The 16,482-nt window shown below is 34.7% G+C and overlaps 1 protein-coding gene across 11 annotated transcripts in view; it reads left to right on the top strand.

Moving 5' to 3' along the window:
* The window catches only part of LOC6038130 (probable phospholipid-transporting ATPase IA), a 158,512-nt gene that overhangs the window by 30,902 nt on the left and 111,128 nt on the right, over positions 1 to 16,482 (top strand). For 6 of the 11 annotated variants that reach the window (XR_005276952.1, XM_038250589.1, XM_038250593.1 and 3 more), the window contains exons 1-2: positions 4,313 to 4,894; positions 10,449 to 10,744. The exons of 1 other annotated variant lie outside the window; for it this stretch is intronic. Coding sequence is in view for 8 of the 10 variants with exons in the window: in XM_038250589.1 (XP_038106517.1) it covers positions 4,485 to 4,894; positions 10,449 to 10,744 (706 nt within the window). In the remaining 2 variants the exon portion in view is untranslated. Of the gene's footprint in view, positions 1 to 4,311; positions 4,895 to 10,448; positions 10,745 to 16,482 lie in introns of those variants that run through there. 4 more of the 11 variants (XR_005276951.1, XM_038250588.1, XM_038250592.1 and 1 more) reach the window with 1 other exon arrangement.

Genomic DNA, 16,482 nt, shown 5'->3' with positions numbered 1-16,482 from the left:
CTAAACAAGGATGACAGTTTTTAAATAGCATAAAAGATATTGAAAATTGATCTTTTTTGTTCTTTGTTGTGCTTTGGATTTGAAATGAATTTGTTATCCAATGTAATTCAAATTGAATTAGTCTTTTATAAATATATTTTTGCAATTCCGTCGTGAAACTACTTGCTTTTCCTGTCATTCTTGAACGACGAAATAGCCTACTTTTCTGTACCAAAAATAACAGAATCGAATAGCAACACTTTTCAAAATAAATGCTGAAAAGTTCTACTTTTCAGCACTGAAATGGGTGTTGAAAAGTTGAACTTTTCAGCACTTGTTTCGAAAAGTAACACTTTTCAACATTGTTTTGATTTAAACGATTTTTTGACAAATACATGAAAATTTGACTTAAAATTTCACTCAATGGGTGTTTTTCGGAATTGCAAAAAATGTTGTATGGAACTCGTTGCAAAACTTGATTTTTTCAGCACTCGTCGTATTTATCCAACTCGTTGAATGTACGACTCGTGCTGAAAAAATCATCTTTTTGCAACTTGTTGCATAAACTACTATTCTTTTATATATTTTTTAAATACAAGAAAAGCTTGAAAAATTTATTTCAAAATGTATATTAAAAATACAAGAAGTGAAAAAAATATTATGTTTCCAGTCAATGTGAAATTAATGATATTTTTTTTTATTTTATGTTTTATATTAAACATTTTTTTACAAATTGTCCTAAAGTTACTACAGTCTGAATAGGTACAGGGGGTTTAAGAGCAATAAATTTTGGAAATCGGTTTACAGACATGCCTCGGTTTTGCACGCCTCGGTTTTGCACTGTCCCGGTTTTGATTCGTTCGGCTGCCTCGGTTAAGCACGGTCTAGTGCTTAACTGAAGCACAGAGCTTATGGGATTTTGGCTTTATGGGAGACATTGGCTTTAATCGTATGAAAAATCTTGCAAACATCTAAAAATTATAGTGTTTTGGAATCGGGATGATGTCAGCAATTTTCACAAAAATACAGATTTTCCTGTATTTTTAAAATGCAATGTTTATCGAAAAAAATACTCAAAATTATTGTTATTGCAATTTGGGTATCAAATGATTGGAATTTTTTCATACTTTTCGAATGTAAATCTAATCTAATCTAATCTAATCGAACACAAGCGCAGCCAGTCCGAAGAAAGCATCCTGGAAGAACTTGTGGTTAGATTACGCCCCAAGTTCTTTCTTGTCAATAGTAATAATTGCAGTACATCCGAGTTACCCCGAAAATGTATTGCAAAAATTAAAGCGGCCAGGCCTACTGCGTTGCATTAACCGCAGAGACAGATTCTGTGAACGGACCACATTTCACAGAATCAACAGGGGTGGAAGGATGCGTGGACATACCGTACCAAACGCTCCGAATAAGTTGGGTGTGGTGTGTTAGTGTAAATTGGCAATTATTTATATTTTTAGGGGGGAAGTGGAAATGGGAAAATTGGGGTTGGGGAAATTGGGATTGTGGAATGGGAAAATGAGAAAGGGGTAGGAGGGTTATTGAATTTATAATATTGTATTATAATAAAGGGGAATATACGCAAATAGCAAATAATGATGGAAAGCTCTCACCAAGGAACAGCAAATCTTCAAAAGACACAGCCAGGTGGGTGGGGTCCCGATCGTCAGATCCCAAATTCTTGATAAAAAAAAAAACAGGCCGATCGGATGAAGTGGAAGTGTTCCTTAGCTCCGAATATCTCCACTCCAACAACGGCTGCAGCTAGGGGGGCCCGGACCGCAGACCTCATCTGGCAAAAACTGCCATTTCATCCGACGACGACACTTGAGGAATTGAAGAGAGCTGGTCCAGATAATCGCGAAAGCTCCGCTTCCAAAACTTCCACTGGTCATCATCAGAAATTTTGCGTTGATCTTCATAATGTTAAAATACTTTTTTCACAAAAAAAAATGGGTGAAAAAACGACAGCTAAAAGTTTTCGCTTCCGACTTCGCGCACGGTTGCAAAAAAAAAAACACTCAATATTAGCATAGCATAGCATAGCATAGCATTGGTGTCTACCCGTAGCTGCTACTTCGTTATTGACCAGGACCCCCAAAAATTGCTCCGTGGACCACAGATGAAAAGTAGGAACCAATCATCACCCCTTCGCAATTTTCAAAGATCCCTATCATGCTGATCAATACCGACGCCGGCCACGACCAGTGGTAAGACACGGGGAAGTGGATGGGAATGTTAGTCCGATACTTGAGTGATGGGACCGCCAAATCGACTGCGTCTCCGACAAAGTATCACATGAGTTTTGAGGGGTTAGTAAGATAGGTATGAGGTCAGGATTCACTGTGGTAGGTGATGCGACCATAAGCAATTTGTTTATCGGTTGAAATTTTTAAAAAATCTTAGGCAGCCGGCTGCGGAAAGATAGCTATCTAGGGATTTAAATATAATATTAATTCGACCGCGATTCTCCAGAAATTCTCCGTCGGCGTGCCTTCCGATCAACGGTGATGTAAGAAGGGCTTCATTTATTGAAATGATTATTGATAGGGCTTAATCCAGCAATACGACTTGCTAGTCTAAAAAAAAAATAGGTACGTTTTTATAGTAAACTATAAATAGAGAACAACACAAAAAAACTCATCGGCCAACGAACGCGAGTGAAAAAAAACAATGAAAAAAAAAGAAGGTAAAAAAAACAGAACTGCGCGTCCCGAAAAGCACCACACTACTGATGCCATTATTTAATTATAATAGCCAATCACCCCATGCACTCGAACAGCGACATAAAAGAGACGGAAAATAACACGAAAAAACAGGACTGCGCGTCCACACAAGCACCGCACTACTGATGCCATTATTTAATTATAATAGCCAATCACCCCATGCACTCGAACAGCGACACAAAAGAGACGGAAAATAACACGAAAAAACAGGACTGCGCGTCCACACAGGCACCGCACTACTCAAAAAAAAAAAAAATCACTCAATATTTTCACAAAACTACGCATTTTCGAAAAAAAATACCTAAAATTTAAGTTTTTACAATGCGGGTATCAAATGATCGGGATTATTTCATACATTTCGAATGTACTAACAATTTTTTTTGAAAATACTCACAATTTTCACAAAACTACGTATTTTCGAAAAAATACTCAATATTTCAGTTTTTACAATATGGGTATCAAACGATCAGGATTTTTCATACAACATTTTTTGAAAATACTCAAAATTTTCACAAAACTACGTATTTTCTAAAAAATACTCGAAATTTCCATGTTTACAATGTGGGTATCCAACGCTCGGAATTTTTTCATACATTTCGAATGTAAAATATTTTTTTGAAAACACCCAAAATTTTCACAAAACTACGTATCTTCAAAAAAAATACTCAAGATTTCAGTTTTTACAATATGGGTATCAAACGATCAGGATTTTTTCATACATTTCGAATGTAATAACATCATTTTTTGAAAAAACTCTAAATTTTCACAAAACTACGTATTTTCGAAAAAATATTCAAAATTTCAGTTTTACAATCAAACGATCAGGATTTGTTCATACATTTCGAATGTAATAACAACATTTTTTGAAAATACTCAAAATTTTAACAAAACTACGTATTTTCGAAAAAATACTCAAAATTTCAGTTTTTACAATATGGGTATCAAACGATCAGGATTTTTCATACATTTCGAATGTAATAACAACATTTTTTGAAAATGCTCAAAATTTTCACAAAACTACTTACAAATGTATGAAAAACCCGATCGTTTAATACCCATATTGTAAAAACTGAAATTGTGAGTTTTTTTCGAAAATACGTAGTTTTGTGAAAATTTGAGTATTTTCAAAAAATGTTGTTATTACATTCGAAATGTATGCCAAATTTTTTTAACCCCTCGAAAAAAATATTTTGAAAAATTTTGGAATCAGGACTGACTTATCAAATGGGCGTAATATTGGCACGTGCTAATAAAAATCTTCGTTTTTCAACATGTTGCATAAACTTTTATTAAAACTTTGACTAGGGTTATTGACTAATACTAATATTTAACATCATTTAATATCTCACAATATCCTCCAATATAATCTGCTTTGCTCACATTACAAATTTTTAAGTACCCACAACTCCTTTCGGTTCTAAATCCGGCCTTCACACACGTACTCCTCCTCTTCAACCCCACTCTTAAAGGAGAACCCATTATGTCATTTGCACCCCCGAAAAGAGGCCCTTAAATTTATCCAAGTTTTCGTTCCCGGTTTAGACCAGCAGGAAGAAAAAGAAGTTGTTAGAGCTTTAACCGAAAAAGCACGGTCTCGTCGTCGCCAAGGGCAGGAAGAAGAAATGGCTTTACCCGGCCGCAGTGTCAGCAGGAATATGGATTATGTTAATGTTATCACTCACCCCGAGGCAGCCCACCCCCACCGGCACTGCCGTTCGTGTCCAAGTGTGTGTATGGTTGAGTAGTGTATGAGAAGAGGAAGAATCCACCAAGATGAAGAAGAGCGCAAATAGTCTGTCGCCGATTGCGCCTCCGCTGCCGAATACGCCCCCGCCCCAGATCCGGACTCCGGTGTCCCCGTTGGGAGTTCCCCCGGGACCGGGCCCGTTCAGATTGACCCCACCTCCGCCGCCGCCACCACCGCCAATCCCTCAGGTGGTGACGCCGCCCACCCTCAGCATCAGCACCAGCAACAGCAATCGGTGCAGCAGCCTGCTGGACGCGGACGACGACATTACGCCGATCACCTCGCCGCTGCCAAACATCCTGTGCCCCCAGGAGATCTACACCATCTTCAGCCGGTCGGACAGCGCGACGGATGGGCCGCCGGTGTTCGGACCGCCGAGGGGCATTCCGCCGGTCGCGTCCGTCGAGTCGTTCCGGCTGTCGGCCAACAATCACAGGCACGGATTGGGGTTTTACTAAACAGCCTTGTATTTGTACAAATTTAAGCATCTTTGAACAAAACCTTAAGAAGTATTCATTGCAATACTGAGCAGTTTTCTACAAAATCGGTCTTTTTTCTTTAATTTTAATTTTTGTATTTTTTAACCCGGCTTTCACTTTCACTTTTTGTCACTAAAACTTGATTTGCAAAAAACACTAATTTTTTTATATGTTTTAGAGGACATCAAATGCCAACTTTTCAGAAATTTCCAGAATGGGCAAAAAATCTTTGACCGAGTTATGATTTTTTGAACCAATACAATTTTTTCAAAAAATTTAAATATTGGTCGCAAAAAAATTTCAATTTTATTTTTCGATGTTAAATTGAATTTGCAATCAAAAAGTCCCTATGTGAAATTTTGATAAATTGCACCGTTTTCAAGTTATAGTCATTTTTAGCTAACTTTTTCCAACATAGTCGCAGTAATTGATTTTTTAAAAATAGTGCTCATGTTCGCCCAATCCAACAGTAAAAATATGTGTAAATTTGGAGGGTGTAATTTTGGAAGGTTGAAAATTACCTCTTTTATGATGTAATTTTACCTCAATTTAGACTGATAAAACGACATTACACCAAAATGGTGGTAAAATTATACATTTTCAGTAATATTACCATGATTTTTTTTTCTGTGTATGAAAATCAGAAAACCAAGCGGAAATGCTATTTTTTGGAGAAGAAAAAACTTTTTTTGTGAAATAAAAAAAATGGTAATTTCGAACATGGAAAACTTGATTGTTTAACATTACCTCTTTAATGATGTAAAATTACCTCAATTGAGCTTGAAATGTGGCATTTCTCCGGAAAAGTTGTGGATTTACATATTTTAAGAGATAAATAAAACATTATTTCTTACATTATAGACGTACCCATTCCCTAATGTAATAATATCATGATTTTTTTTCTTTTTTGTGTTTCAAAATATAATTTATAATTTTAGGTTCCATTGCTGCAAAAAACTGTAACGTGTGAAAATTAGCAAGAGTTTAGATTATCATTGTCACTCTCACTTTTGGGAATCCACGTCGAGATTTTTGGTGACGTTAAATCAAATGTTTGAGAATAATTTGAATGAATTACTACATTAATCCAGCTTATTTTACAATTACTCTAAAATACTCAAGTACTGAGTCAAAAATGTGAATCCACGTAAATTCTCTAAATTACTCAAAATGTTTTTGTTTTTAATTTCTTTTCCGAAATGATTTTTTTGGGAAATACAAAAATAAGGACAGAATTTGTTTCAATAATAAAAAATAAAAAATAAATGTATATATCAAGCAAAACAATGTAAATAGGTCAAAGCCGAAGTGTAAACAAAAGGCCTGTCCTTTTCGTTTCTAATGTAAACATCCACTGACGTAAGCAGGACAGAACGTCTAAACTACAATATTATTTATACCGTATAACTGTGACTTTAATAGCCGGGTGACTTTGATAGGTTTGAGTTTTTTTGTAAAATGAAAAGAACAAATTAAATACCGTCATCAGGGGTCTGGGGGTGAGATTGGGTCATACAAAAATGCTGAAATTTGTATGACCCAATCTCAACCCCCAAACCCAATGTCACCCCTGATGACGATACGTATGCAATGTGGAATGGAATCATACTGAATATGGTCGAGAAGTGTTCAAAGAATCTCAACAAGAAGTTTTCATAAAATTTTGAAAACTTTAAATAGCTAGTTAACTATAATTAATGAAATGTTGATGAATAGCATTATTTTAGTATTCTTTAAGTGTCATGATTTTCTCAATGAACATGATTTCGAATCGGAAAACGTAATGCATTTTATGATTTCAGACAATTTTCCATTAGGAGAAGGTCAAATAAGTTTATAAATAATTTATATGATGTGTTTTTGAAATATAATTAGAGCAATTCTCTACAAAACCGGCTGATTTCGACCATTTTATTTTTTTGTATTTTTTGATTTGGCTCAAACTTTGTGGGGGCCTTCCCTATGACCAAAGAAGCCATTTTGCATCATTAGTTTGTCCATATAAATTTCCATACAAATTTGGCAGCTGTTCATACAAAAATGGTACGTAAATATTCGAAAATCTGTAACTTTTAAAGGAATTTTTTGATCAATTTGGTGTCTTCGGCAAAGTTGTAGGTATTGTTAAGGACTATTTAGAAAAAAATAGGTACACGAAAAAAAAATTCCTGATTTTTTTATTAACTTTTTTTTCACAAAAACTCAAATTCCCAAAATACGTTTTTTTTTTTTTATTTTCGAGATTTTTTGATATGTTTTAGGGGACAAAAATCCGCAACTTTTGAGCTATAGAGAAACATGGTCAATAAATCTGCCGCCGAGTTATGATTTTTTGAAAAACTGGTGATTTTTGAAAAAAATCGAAATTTCATACATAAAATTTTTTTGACCTTATTTTTTTATGCAAAATTGAATTTGCAATCGAAAATTACTTTACAGATTTTTTGATAAAGGGCCCCGTTTTCAAGATATAGCCACCGAAAGTTTGATTTCAGCGAAATATTTGCAGTTTTTCAATTTTTAAAAATAGTGACCATGAGTGACCATTTCTAAAAATATTTTTTTGAAAAGTTCAGAAAATTTGCTATAAAATTGTCTAAGAGACATTGAAGATTGGACCTCTGGTTGCTGAGATACAGCGGCTTAAAGAAAAAGAAACACGAAAATTGAAGTTTTCTAAGTCTCACCCAAACAGCCCACCATTTTCTAATGACGATATCTCAGCAATTAATGGTCCGATTTTCAGTGTTAATACATGAAACATTCGTAAAATTTTTCGATCTTTTCGAAAAAATATTTTGAAAAAAATTAAATCAATACTAGCATTTTTAATGGGCATAATATTCAATGTTTGGCCCTTTTAAAATGTTAGTCTTGATTTAATTTTTTTCAAAATATATTTTTTGAAAAGATCGGAAAATTTCACGAATGTTTCATGTATTAACACTGAAAATCGGACCATTAATTGCTGAGATATCGTCATTAGAAAATGGTGGGCTGTTTGGGTGAGACTTAGAAAACTTCAATTTTCGTGTTTCTTTTTCTTTAAGCCGCTGTATCTCAGCAACCAGAGGTCCAATCTTCAATGTCTCTTAAACAATTTTATAGCAAATTTTCTGAACTTTTCAAAAAAAATATTTTTAGAAATGGTCACTCATGGTCACTATTTTTAAAAATTGAAAAACTGCAAATATTTCGCTGAAATCAAACTTTCGGTGGCTATATCTTGAAAACGGGGCCCTTTATCAAAAAATCTGTAAAGTAATTTTCGATTGCAAATTCAATTTTGCATAAAAAATGAGGTCAAAAAATTTTATGTATGAAATTTCGATTTTTTCCAAAAATCACCAGTTTTTCAAAAAATCATAACTCGGCGGCAGATTTTTTGACCATGTTTCTCTATAGCTCAAAAGTTGCGGATTTTGTCCCCTAAAACATATCAAAAATCTCGAATATCAAAAATACGTATTTTGGGAATTTGAGTTTTTGTGAAAAAAGTTAATAAAAACCGGGAAATTTTTTTCGTGTACCTATTTTTTCTAAATAGTCCTTAACAATACCTACAACTTTGCCGAAGACACCAAATTGATCAAAAATTCCTTCAAAAGTTACAGATTTTCGAATATATACGTACCATTTTTGTATGAACAGCTGCCAAATTTGTATGGAAATTTATATGGACAAACTAATGATGCAAAATGGCTTCTTTGGTCATAGGGAAGGCCCCCACAAAGTTTGAGCCAAATAAAAAAATACAAATAAAATCCATTTCCGGTTTTGGTAGAGAATTGCTCATTAAAAAAATCATCAAAATTAAATGCATTTTCAGTAGAACAAATCGATGTCACCCCGGTTTACGGTACCACAAATAAAGATTACAACTATAAAGTGTTTGAATTGTTAATTTAACGTAAGCTATGAACTTCTAACCAATATTATTCAAATCTATAAAGTTGAGAGCTTTTAGAATAAAATAAATGATTGAATTGACTCTTAAAACTGTGTAAATTTTACGCATTTTCATGTAAACTTTCACTTATTCCACATAATTTTCGTTTCGTTTCACTTCAAACAGTTAAAAAAATACACACAAAACGGGAACAAAATCTTATATATTTTTGATTGGTTTGTATACTATTGTTTTCAAAAAGATGTTTCAATTAAACAATTCTGATTTATTTGAAAGACATCTTTTGCATTTGATCAAAGATTTTTGAATGAAAATGATGAAAATAGCCTTTTTGTGCTACATACTTGCCCTGGTTAAAATTCTAACTAATATGATATCGATCGTTACCAAATAAAATTGATATTACTATTACTTGTCAATTTTCTGGCAGCCATTTTAATTCACACTTGATTGATTTCATTTCTTTTACGGAATTACAAGCTGTAACTTTGTGTCCTTAATTTTGACATATTTTCCTGATTGATAAAAACAAAAATGCATCACAAACTTATTATTTATCATTTACAATATTAAAACTTAAGCTATATCCAAATAATTATAATGAATACAAAACTGAATACCAATGCAACAATTGAATCGACGATTTTTGGTAATTTCGAATCTTGAAATAATCGTAAATACAATATTCGTCTTTTTATTCGTTGTATAACAATTTTACAATTATCAAAAAGGCAATCAGTATCAAACTGAACTTTACCGTCCTTTTATAATGCAATTCAAAAAATTACAGAAATGCCATATTTCTACCAAACAGATGAATTTTTAACATGCAAAATTTTCATGAAACCTTTTTTAACGTGATTTCATAACAAGTTGTTGTTATCAAAATTTGTACAATAAAAATTTTCAACAGAAAAATTCTGCCAATTTAGTATTTTAGAACATTTTTCTAAATAAGTTAAAAAGTCTAGGTTTATAAAACTTGAAGAAAAATCATTTGTTCCAGAAAAAATATAAGTCAAAAACAATATGCAGAGATCGCAACATTCTAAATTTAAAAAAAAAATAAAAAATACCTCTTTGATATACAGACGAGTCACGTAGCCGTATTAGTAACGCTTCCGCCTCGTAAGCGGTAGATCGCGGTTCATATTAAGGCTCGGACCAACACAACTGGGGTAAAGTATCGTTACAAGCGTATTTTATCACGACACTTTAGGGAAGGCGTCCCGTCCTATGGACATTATGTTGAAAAATAACAACTGGATCCGTTTTGTAAATGTGGCCCTAATACGCTTCATGGGTAATGTGAAAAAATTACTAACTCAAATATACAAAATGATTCCAACAAAAAAAAAATATATGTGCTTCGATTTTTTGAAGGTATAATCCTCTCTCAACAGTGTTTTGGTAATTATTTAGTTTTGTAAGTAGGGTTTTAATTTGTTTTTTCCTATGTTTATTTTCAAAAAATAAGTTTGTATGTATAAAATAAATTGAAAGTCTTGTTTAAAGATGCTTAAATCTGCTCCCAAATAGTGGATCAAAAACCACTTATTTATTTTTCGTAACACCGTATTTCACAACGCTGCCGCAAACAGGAACTCCATTTTCCTGAACAACAACAACAACCCCAGTGCCAGTAATGCCAACAATGTCCCAAGTGCCAGCAGCGGCGGAAGCAAGAACCGTTCCCGCCGGTCATCGGTCCTGTCGCAGAACAACCGAAGCCAGGACCGGTCGGCTTCGGCCTCGGTCAAGTCGCACCACAGCTCGGTCTCGAACTGTGGCGGCCGGAAGCGCAGTTCGACCCACATCGAGATGAATCCGAGCCACTTTGAGCGACCGCGGTGCCTCAAGTCGAGCTTTTTGCGGCGGAAGTGCAAGGAGTACGCAGGTGAGCGAGAGCTAGAAAGGGTGCATTTGAAATGCATTAGGGAGACTGTCACGTCGTCGTCGGGAAAGCGAGCTGCTTTGTCATGTTGGAATAATTCGATGGAGTTGTGTTGTTTTGACGCAATCTTTGTTTTACTTGTTTCGAATAAAAACACATTCTAATTTCTAAAAATATTTTGAAAAAAAAATTAATTGCTTGAAAAAAGGTAAAATTTTTAATTTTTTTTTTGTTAAATGGTAACTAAAACAAGAGAGCATAACAGCGACATTCCGACGACGTGGCTAGACTGTTAAGGGGCCTTAGAACCTAAGGCTGGCAAATAGTGACATTATGATTGTCGTTTGTGACACCATCAGATGATGACGATACTTAGTGGGGAATGTCATTAAATGCAGATACAGCAAGAATACCTGTTCACTACAATTCCTGTAATGAAATTTACGTTCATTTTTAATTTAAGTAAAAAAAACTGTTATATTGCTGTTGGAGTTGCTAATAGTTTCAAGTTAAATGGTAAGTTTATCCTATTTTTAACAAAATAAGCGCCAATTTTTGGTTTTGATTACGAATCAGTTTTTCAATAATTTTCAGCTTGAAGCGATAATGAATCGTAAATTTTGAATTTTGTATAAAAAAAAAATGTTTTATCCTCTGCCACTTTCCAAAACATTCAAAAAGCTCCCCGAGTCGTTACATTGCAATACTTTATATTTATGAACTTCAGCATGGACTCTCCCGTGAAAGCAATTGTTACTGGTACAAGCTCGCAAGTGGTCCCTACAGGATACAAAAGGTGTACAACATTACAAACTGCCCGCCCTTGCAAAATTGCTTACATCATATCGCAACATGGTCAGAATATCACTCCCTCACATTCCTGGTCCGGGCTGTCAACAATTCCCCCCAAATTGGACAAGCCAAGGGTTGTGAGATGGATGACGGTATTGTTGTGTGTGAAATATTAACGGGTACCTTTTTCCTCACACCTTCCAATTCTAACTCACAGTGCATACACACAAGTCCTGTCGAATTCAAAGCTTTTGGAACAAAGCCAGCACCGAAGTGAAAGCTTCTATTCGCACCAGGTTTTGCTGAGCTCGCTTGCGAGATATGGGAATTATGAATAATGAAACGCGCAGGCTAAGGATCTACTCTCTAAGAATAGGGAGGAAAGGGTTTTTTTTTGTCAGGCGAGAGTGCAGCACAAAAAAAGTGAAAGGATTCAGTGGATAGTGGTACTGGGTGGGTGTGAAATTGGTGACAACATTCATATTTAGACCGCTGCAAATATTGAAAAAATATGTATAAAAAATTTAACTATTTCTTATCATTTGAATGGAAATGTATTTTTATTTATACCAGTCCAGTTATTTTGCAATAATTAGTTTTCAAAAATAAGTATTTTTTTTCGCGAGTTAAACGCATCGCGATACATTGCAGTTTCACAAAAAATGATAATATTTCAATGTTAAATTCAACGCTCTGCAATTTTATCGAAGAGTGCAAAGCAATCCGAGTTGATCCTGAAACATTGTTTTACTTACTTAAACGGTTTATAGCTACCCTCAAAACCTTAAGGGACCATCCATAAACCACGTGGACACTTAGGGGAGGGGGATTGACGGTTGTCCACGCTCCATACAAAAAAGAAAAAAGATCAATTGAAAAATAGGAGCATGGAAAAAAGCAGTGTTTTCATCAACTTTTTTCAATTATTTTTTTTTTTTACATAAGGCCACCAAATTCCACCAAAAACGGGAAATGGATTTTATTTATAATTTTTGATTTGGTTCAAACTTTGTGATGTCCTTCCCTATAACTTTTAAGGAATTTTCAGGTTGATTTTTTGTCTTCGGCATATTTTAAGGTATTTATGAAGACTTTTGATAAAAATATAGGTACACGGCAAAAATTTCCGACTTTTAATTATTTTTTTCTTCAATAAAAATAATTCCACGAAATCAATATTTTTTTAATGTTTAATTTTTTATTTTTTGGGGAACAGAAAACCACAACTTTTGGCCATAAGGAAGTAAAGACAAAAAATATGCCGCCATTCATGATTTTTCAGAAAAAAAAAGAGTTTTTTTTTCGAAAAAATAGCAATTTAAATCAGATTAGATAAGATTAGAAAAAATATAAATTGCTGTGATCGCTAGAGCGAAATAAAAGCAACGCGATAACAGTCTAGTAATTAGATTTTGATTGCACGTCCGGCTAGTCCGGTCTCGGTCAATTAATGGCCAAAACAATCTTCTGTCCTTCGCTAACAATCTTCCGGTCAGCTGTCACTGGGTGGCAGCTGTCACGTTGACGTGTACCGTACTAGACGGCACCAACATTCGGCAGGGGCGCATCGTGTGGCCCTAACAGAAATTTAAATCTAAAATTCAAGTAATATTGACCCCTTTGGAAATTTTAGTCTTGATTCCAATCATAAAATGTTACAAATGTTTCATTTGTCACAATTGAAAATTGATTCCTGAGTTATTGTCATTAGAAAATGTTGGAATGTTTGGATGAGGCAAAAAAAAACTTTAATTTTTTTGTTCCATTTTTATTCGTTGTATCTCAGCAACCAATGGTCAAAAATCTTAAGCATATTTATTGGAAGTTTTCTGAATTTCTCACAAAAAAAAATTACCGGAATGGACAATCATGAACAAAAAAAACGGGGTATTTTTCAGTCAAAATTAATTTTTAAGTGGCTTTACAGCGATTCAACGTTAAACAGAAAGTTTCCAAATCAAAAGTGCTCCGATTTTGCTAAAATTTTGCATGGGAGCTCCTTGGCCAATGAAATACAACCCGATGTTTTTTAATGCGATTAAAGTGCACCCATCCGAAATAGGGTGCTCCAAAGAATAACATTTTTCGTCGATTTTTGCAAAAATCACATCTTTCAAAACAGCAATTCCATTTGAAAAGAGCCTAAACCGAAAAAAAAGTTCTCCGATCGGGCTTTTTCTGGGGGTTCCTTGGCCAAAATAATTCGACCCGTATTTTTTGTTTGGCCATTAGGGTGATCTACATCGTGCTAGGGTGGTTCAAAAAATGACAATCTTCGTAATTTTTCGCAAAAACCACTTTTTAAAAAAAAATCACATCTCCGCGTCATTTCATCCGATTTTAGCTGTCTTAGACACAAAAGAAAGGTTCTAAGAAGTTTCAAATTGTAAGAAGTTTAAAAAATCTAGCTAAAAATTTGAAAAAGTCGTATGAAAACTTAAAATGGCGTTTTGACCGTGTGTGGACCAAAGAGCCTATGTCTGAAAATATTTTTATCGGATTCCTCGGAAAATTTCACATATCGTATTAAAAATTGGCGATGTCGAACCGTACGTTTCCGAGATATGATTTTTTGAAAATAAAAACTGAGTTTTTCGACGCACCGCGCGCAAAAACAGGAAAATGACGAAATCGGCAAAAAATCAACTTTTTCACTAAAACTGCAATAACTTGAAAATTTCAGCGATGACCTATACATGTTAGGGTACCAAAAGATGCGTATTTTAATTACGAAAATATTGGTACCCAAGAAAACCCCAGAAAAATGTTGAGCCCGATCGGAGAACTTTTTTTCGGTTTAGGCTCTTTTCAAATGGAATTGCTGAAAACATCATATCTCCGGAATGGCTGAACCAATTTTAGAGCGCTACGATTCAAATGAAAGGTTATTACTAGGGTTTCTAAAGGAGCTGAATATTTGAAAAAGGTCCTTTGACAATTTCATTTGCTAATTTGTAGGTCTCGGGACCAAAGAGCTCATATCTGAAAATATTTTGTTCTGATTCTTTGTAATATTTTACATAATATATCCAAAAATTGTGAATATCCTTTAACACGATTCGGAGATATGATTTTTTGAACATAAAAACTGTGTTTCTGACGCACCGCGCGCAAAAACGGCAAAATGACGAAAACGGGTAAAAATCCAATTTAATCACTAAAACTGCGACAGCTTTCAATTTTGGTTTTTCCCACTGTCCCAAACCCTTCGAGCGGCTACTCTAATGGCTACCCCTTTTTTTGCCAGAATATGACCTCCGTACACCAGGCCCAAGTCTCGCTCACCCCCACCTAGGTCAAGGTAAAAGGGTGTTGAACACGTGGATCTCGTGCACACCGTACAATTGGGCATGAAGGCAACGAGCCGTGATTAATTTTAGACGATAATAAAAGTGAGAACCAACCAAAAAAAAGCCCTACAGGAAAGTCAAAGCTCGTTCGAAAAGGGGAAGGGTAATCAGAACAACCCCGAAAAAATGAGCGGAAAAAACAATAAAAATTTCATCGCCACGTTCCAAACGAGCTTTCGTGGAAATCCTCTTGAGAAAAAAAAATGTCGAAATTACATGAACTTGGAGAAAATGACTGATGGCCAGGAATGTCAAACTGTAATTTATTGCACTTCACCGTGGAGGAACTCGCGGACCGCGGACTTATGCCGTTGGGAGCATTGACGGTTTCATGGCAGCCACAAATTTAATCCAATTTGCTCGCGCGACACGGATGACAGTCACGCCAATTCCGTTGGGAGGGAATATACCCGGGCAGCATCATTCAGAATTGTCAGAACACTTTTGGTGGGGGATTTTCGACTTGTGAAGTAATCTGATTGGTGATGATTGCTGGAAGAGATGATCATAAGGTTGAATTGTGAATATTAAACTTGAGGTTTCTGGAAACCGTGAATAATAATTTTAAGCAACTTGAAATTTTTATTATAATTCACGGTTTCAGCAAAAAGATATTTCACGATGTAAATGGCAATAACTCAACAGACCCCAACCAAACCCTCTTCTTTTTCAAAGAATTTATGAGAAACGTGTGGCAAAGTATATAATTACAAACTGTCACGGCAGCGAGTACACACCGGGAAAGTGCCGCAAAAGAGTTAATTCTATTTAAATGTCACTGGCACAAGCTCTCGTTCCTACGCAGAGTAAGAGTGTCCTCCCGAGAAAAAGTGGGCGTGTGAGCAGTGTTGCTGCTTTAAGAAGTCTATGAGTTATGGCGGTGACTGGTTTTCAAGGTGATTCGATTTTAATTTACACCTTGCGGCACTCATTCTTTCTGTTGTTCTAGTTGGACTTGCGTGATTAACTGTCACGGTGACTTTCACCTTGTATGGCTGGCGAGACTGTAAAGCAGGGGTGCCCAAAGTTTTTGAATGGCTTGCCAAATCTGAAGCTCACATGAGCTTGCGGGCCAAGTGTGAAAAAATGTTTATTTAAATAATGAAATCACATTATTTCAATCAATAAGAAGAATGCTTGCTTCTATAAGTTAATTTTTTTTAGAAATTTCATTTATTGTTTTTGGACATTTTCGTCAACAAAAAAACAGAAAATGACAATTTTCCATCAGCAAAGCATTATTATTCATAATCTTTTCATTGTATTTTTCTTGCCACAACAAAACATGAAATATTTTATGCCGCTGCGAATATTTTTTTCAAATGAAATTGGTAATAGTGACATAAACTTTGAAAAATCCATGTTATGGCGTAATTTTATTTTAAATGCAAGTTCAACTAATAAAAAATCGATGCGATAGTTTTTTTCCAACAATTATCTCTCCAATTTCAATAAAATTTACATAAATTTTGGTCAGCCGCTCAGATTTGTTATCGAAATGTCATGAGTTCAAACACCGAGATTTCATAGTGCAACATTAATTTGAGGCTCAGTCATATAAAAAGTGTATTATTACTTGTAAATTAATATGGATTACTT

The sequence above is a fragment of the Culex quinquefasciatus genome, chromosome 2, assembly GCF_015732765.1.
Source record: "Culex quinquefasciatus strain JHB chromosome 2, VPISU_Cqui_1.0_pri_paternal, whole genome shotgun sequence".
Taxonomy (NCBI): domain Eukaryota; kingdom Metazoa; phylum Arthropoda; class Insecta; order Diptera; family Culicidae; genus Culex; species Culex quinquefasciatus.
This window is presented reverse-complemented; position numbering and strand designations above follow the sequence as displayed.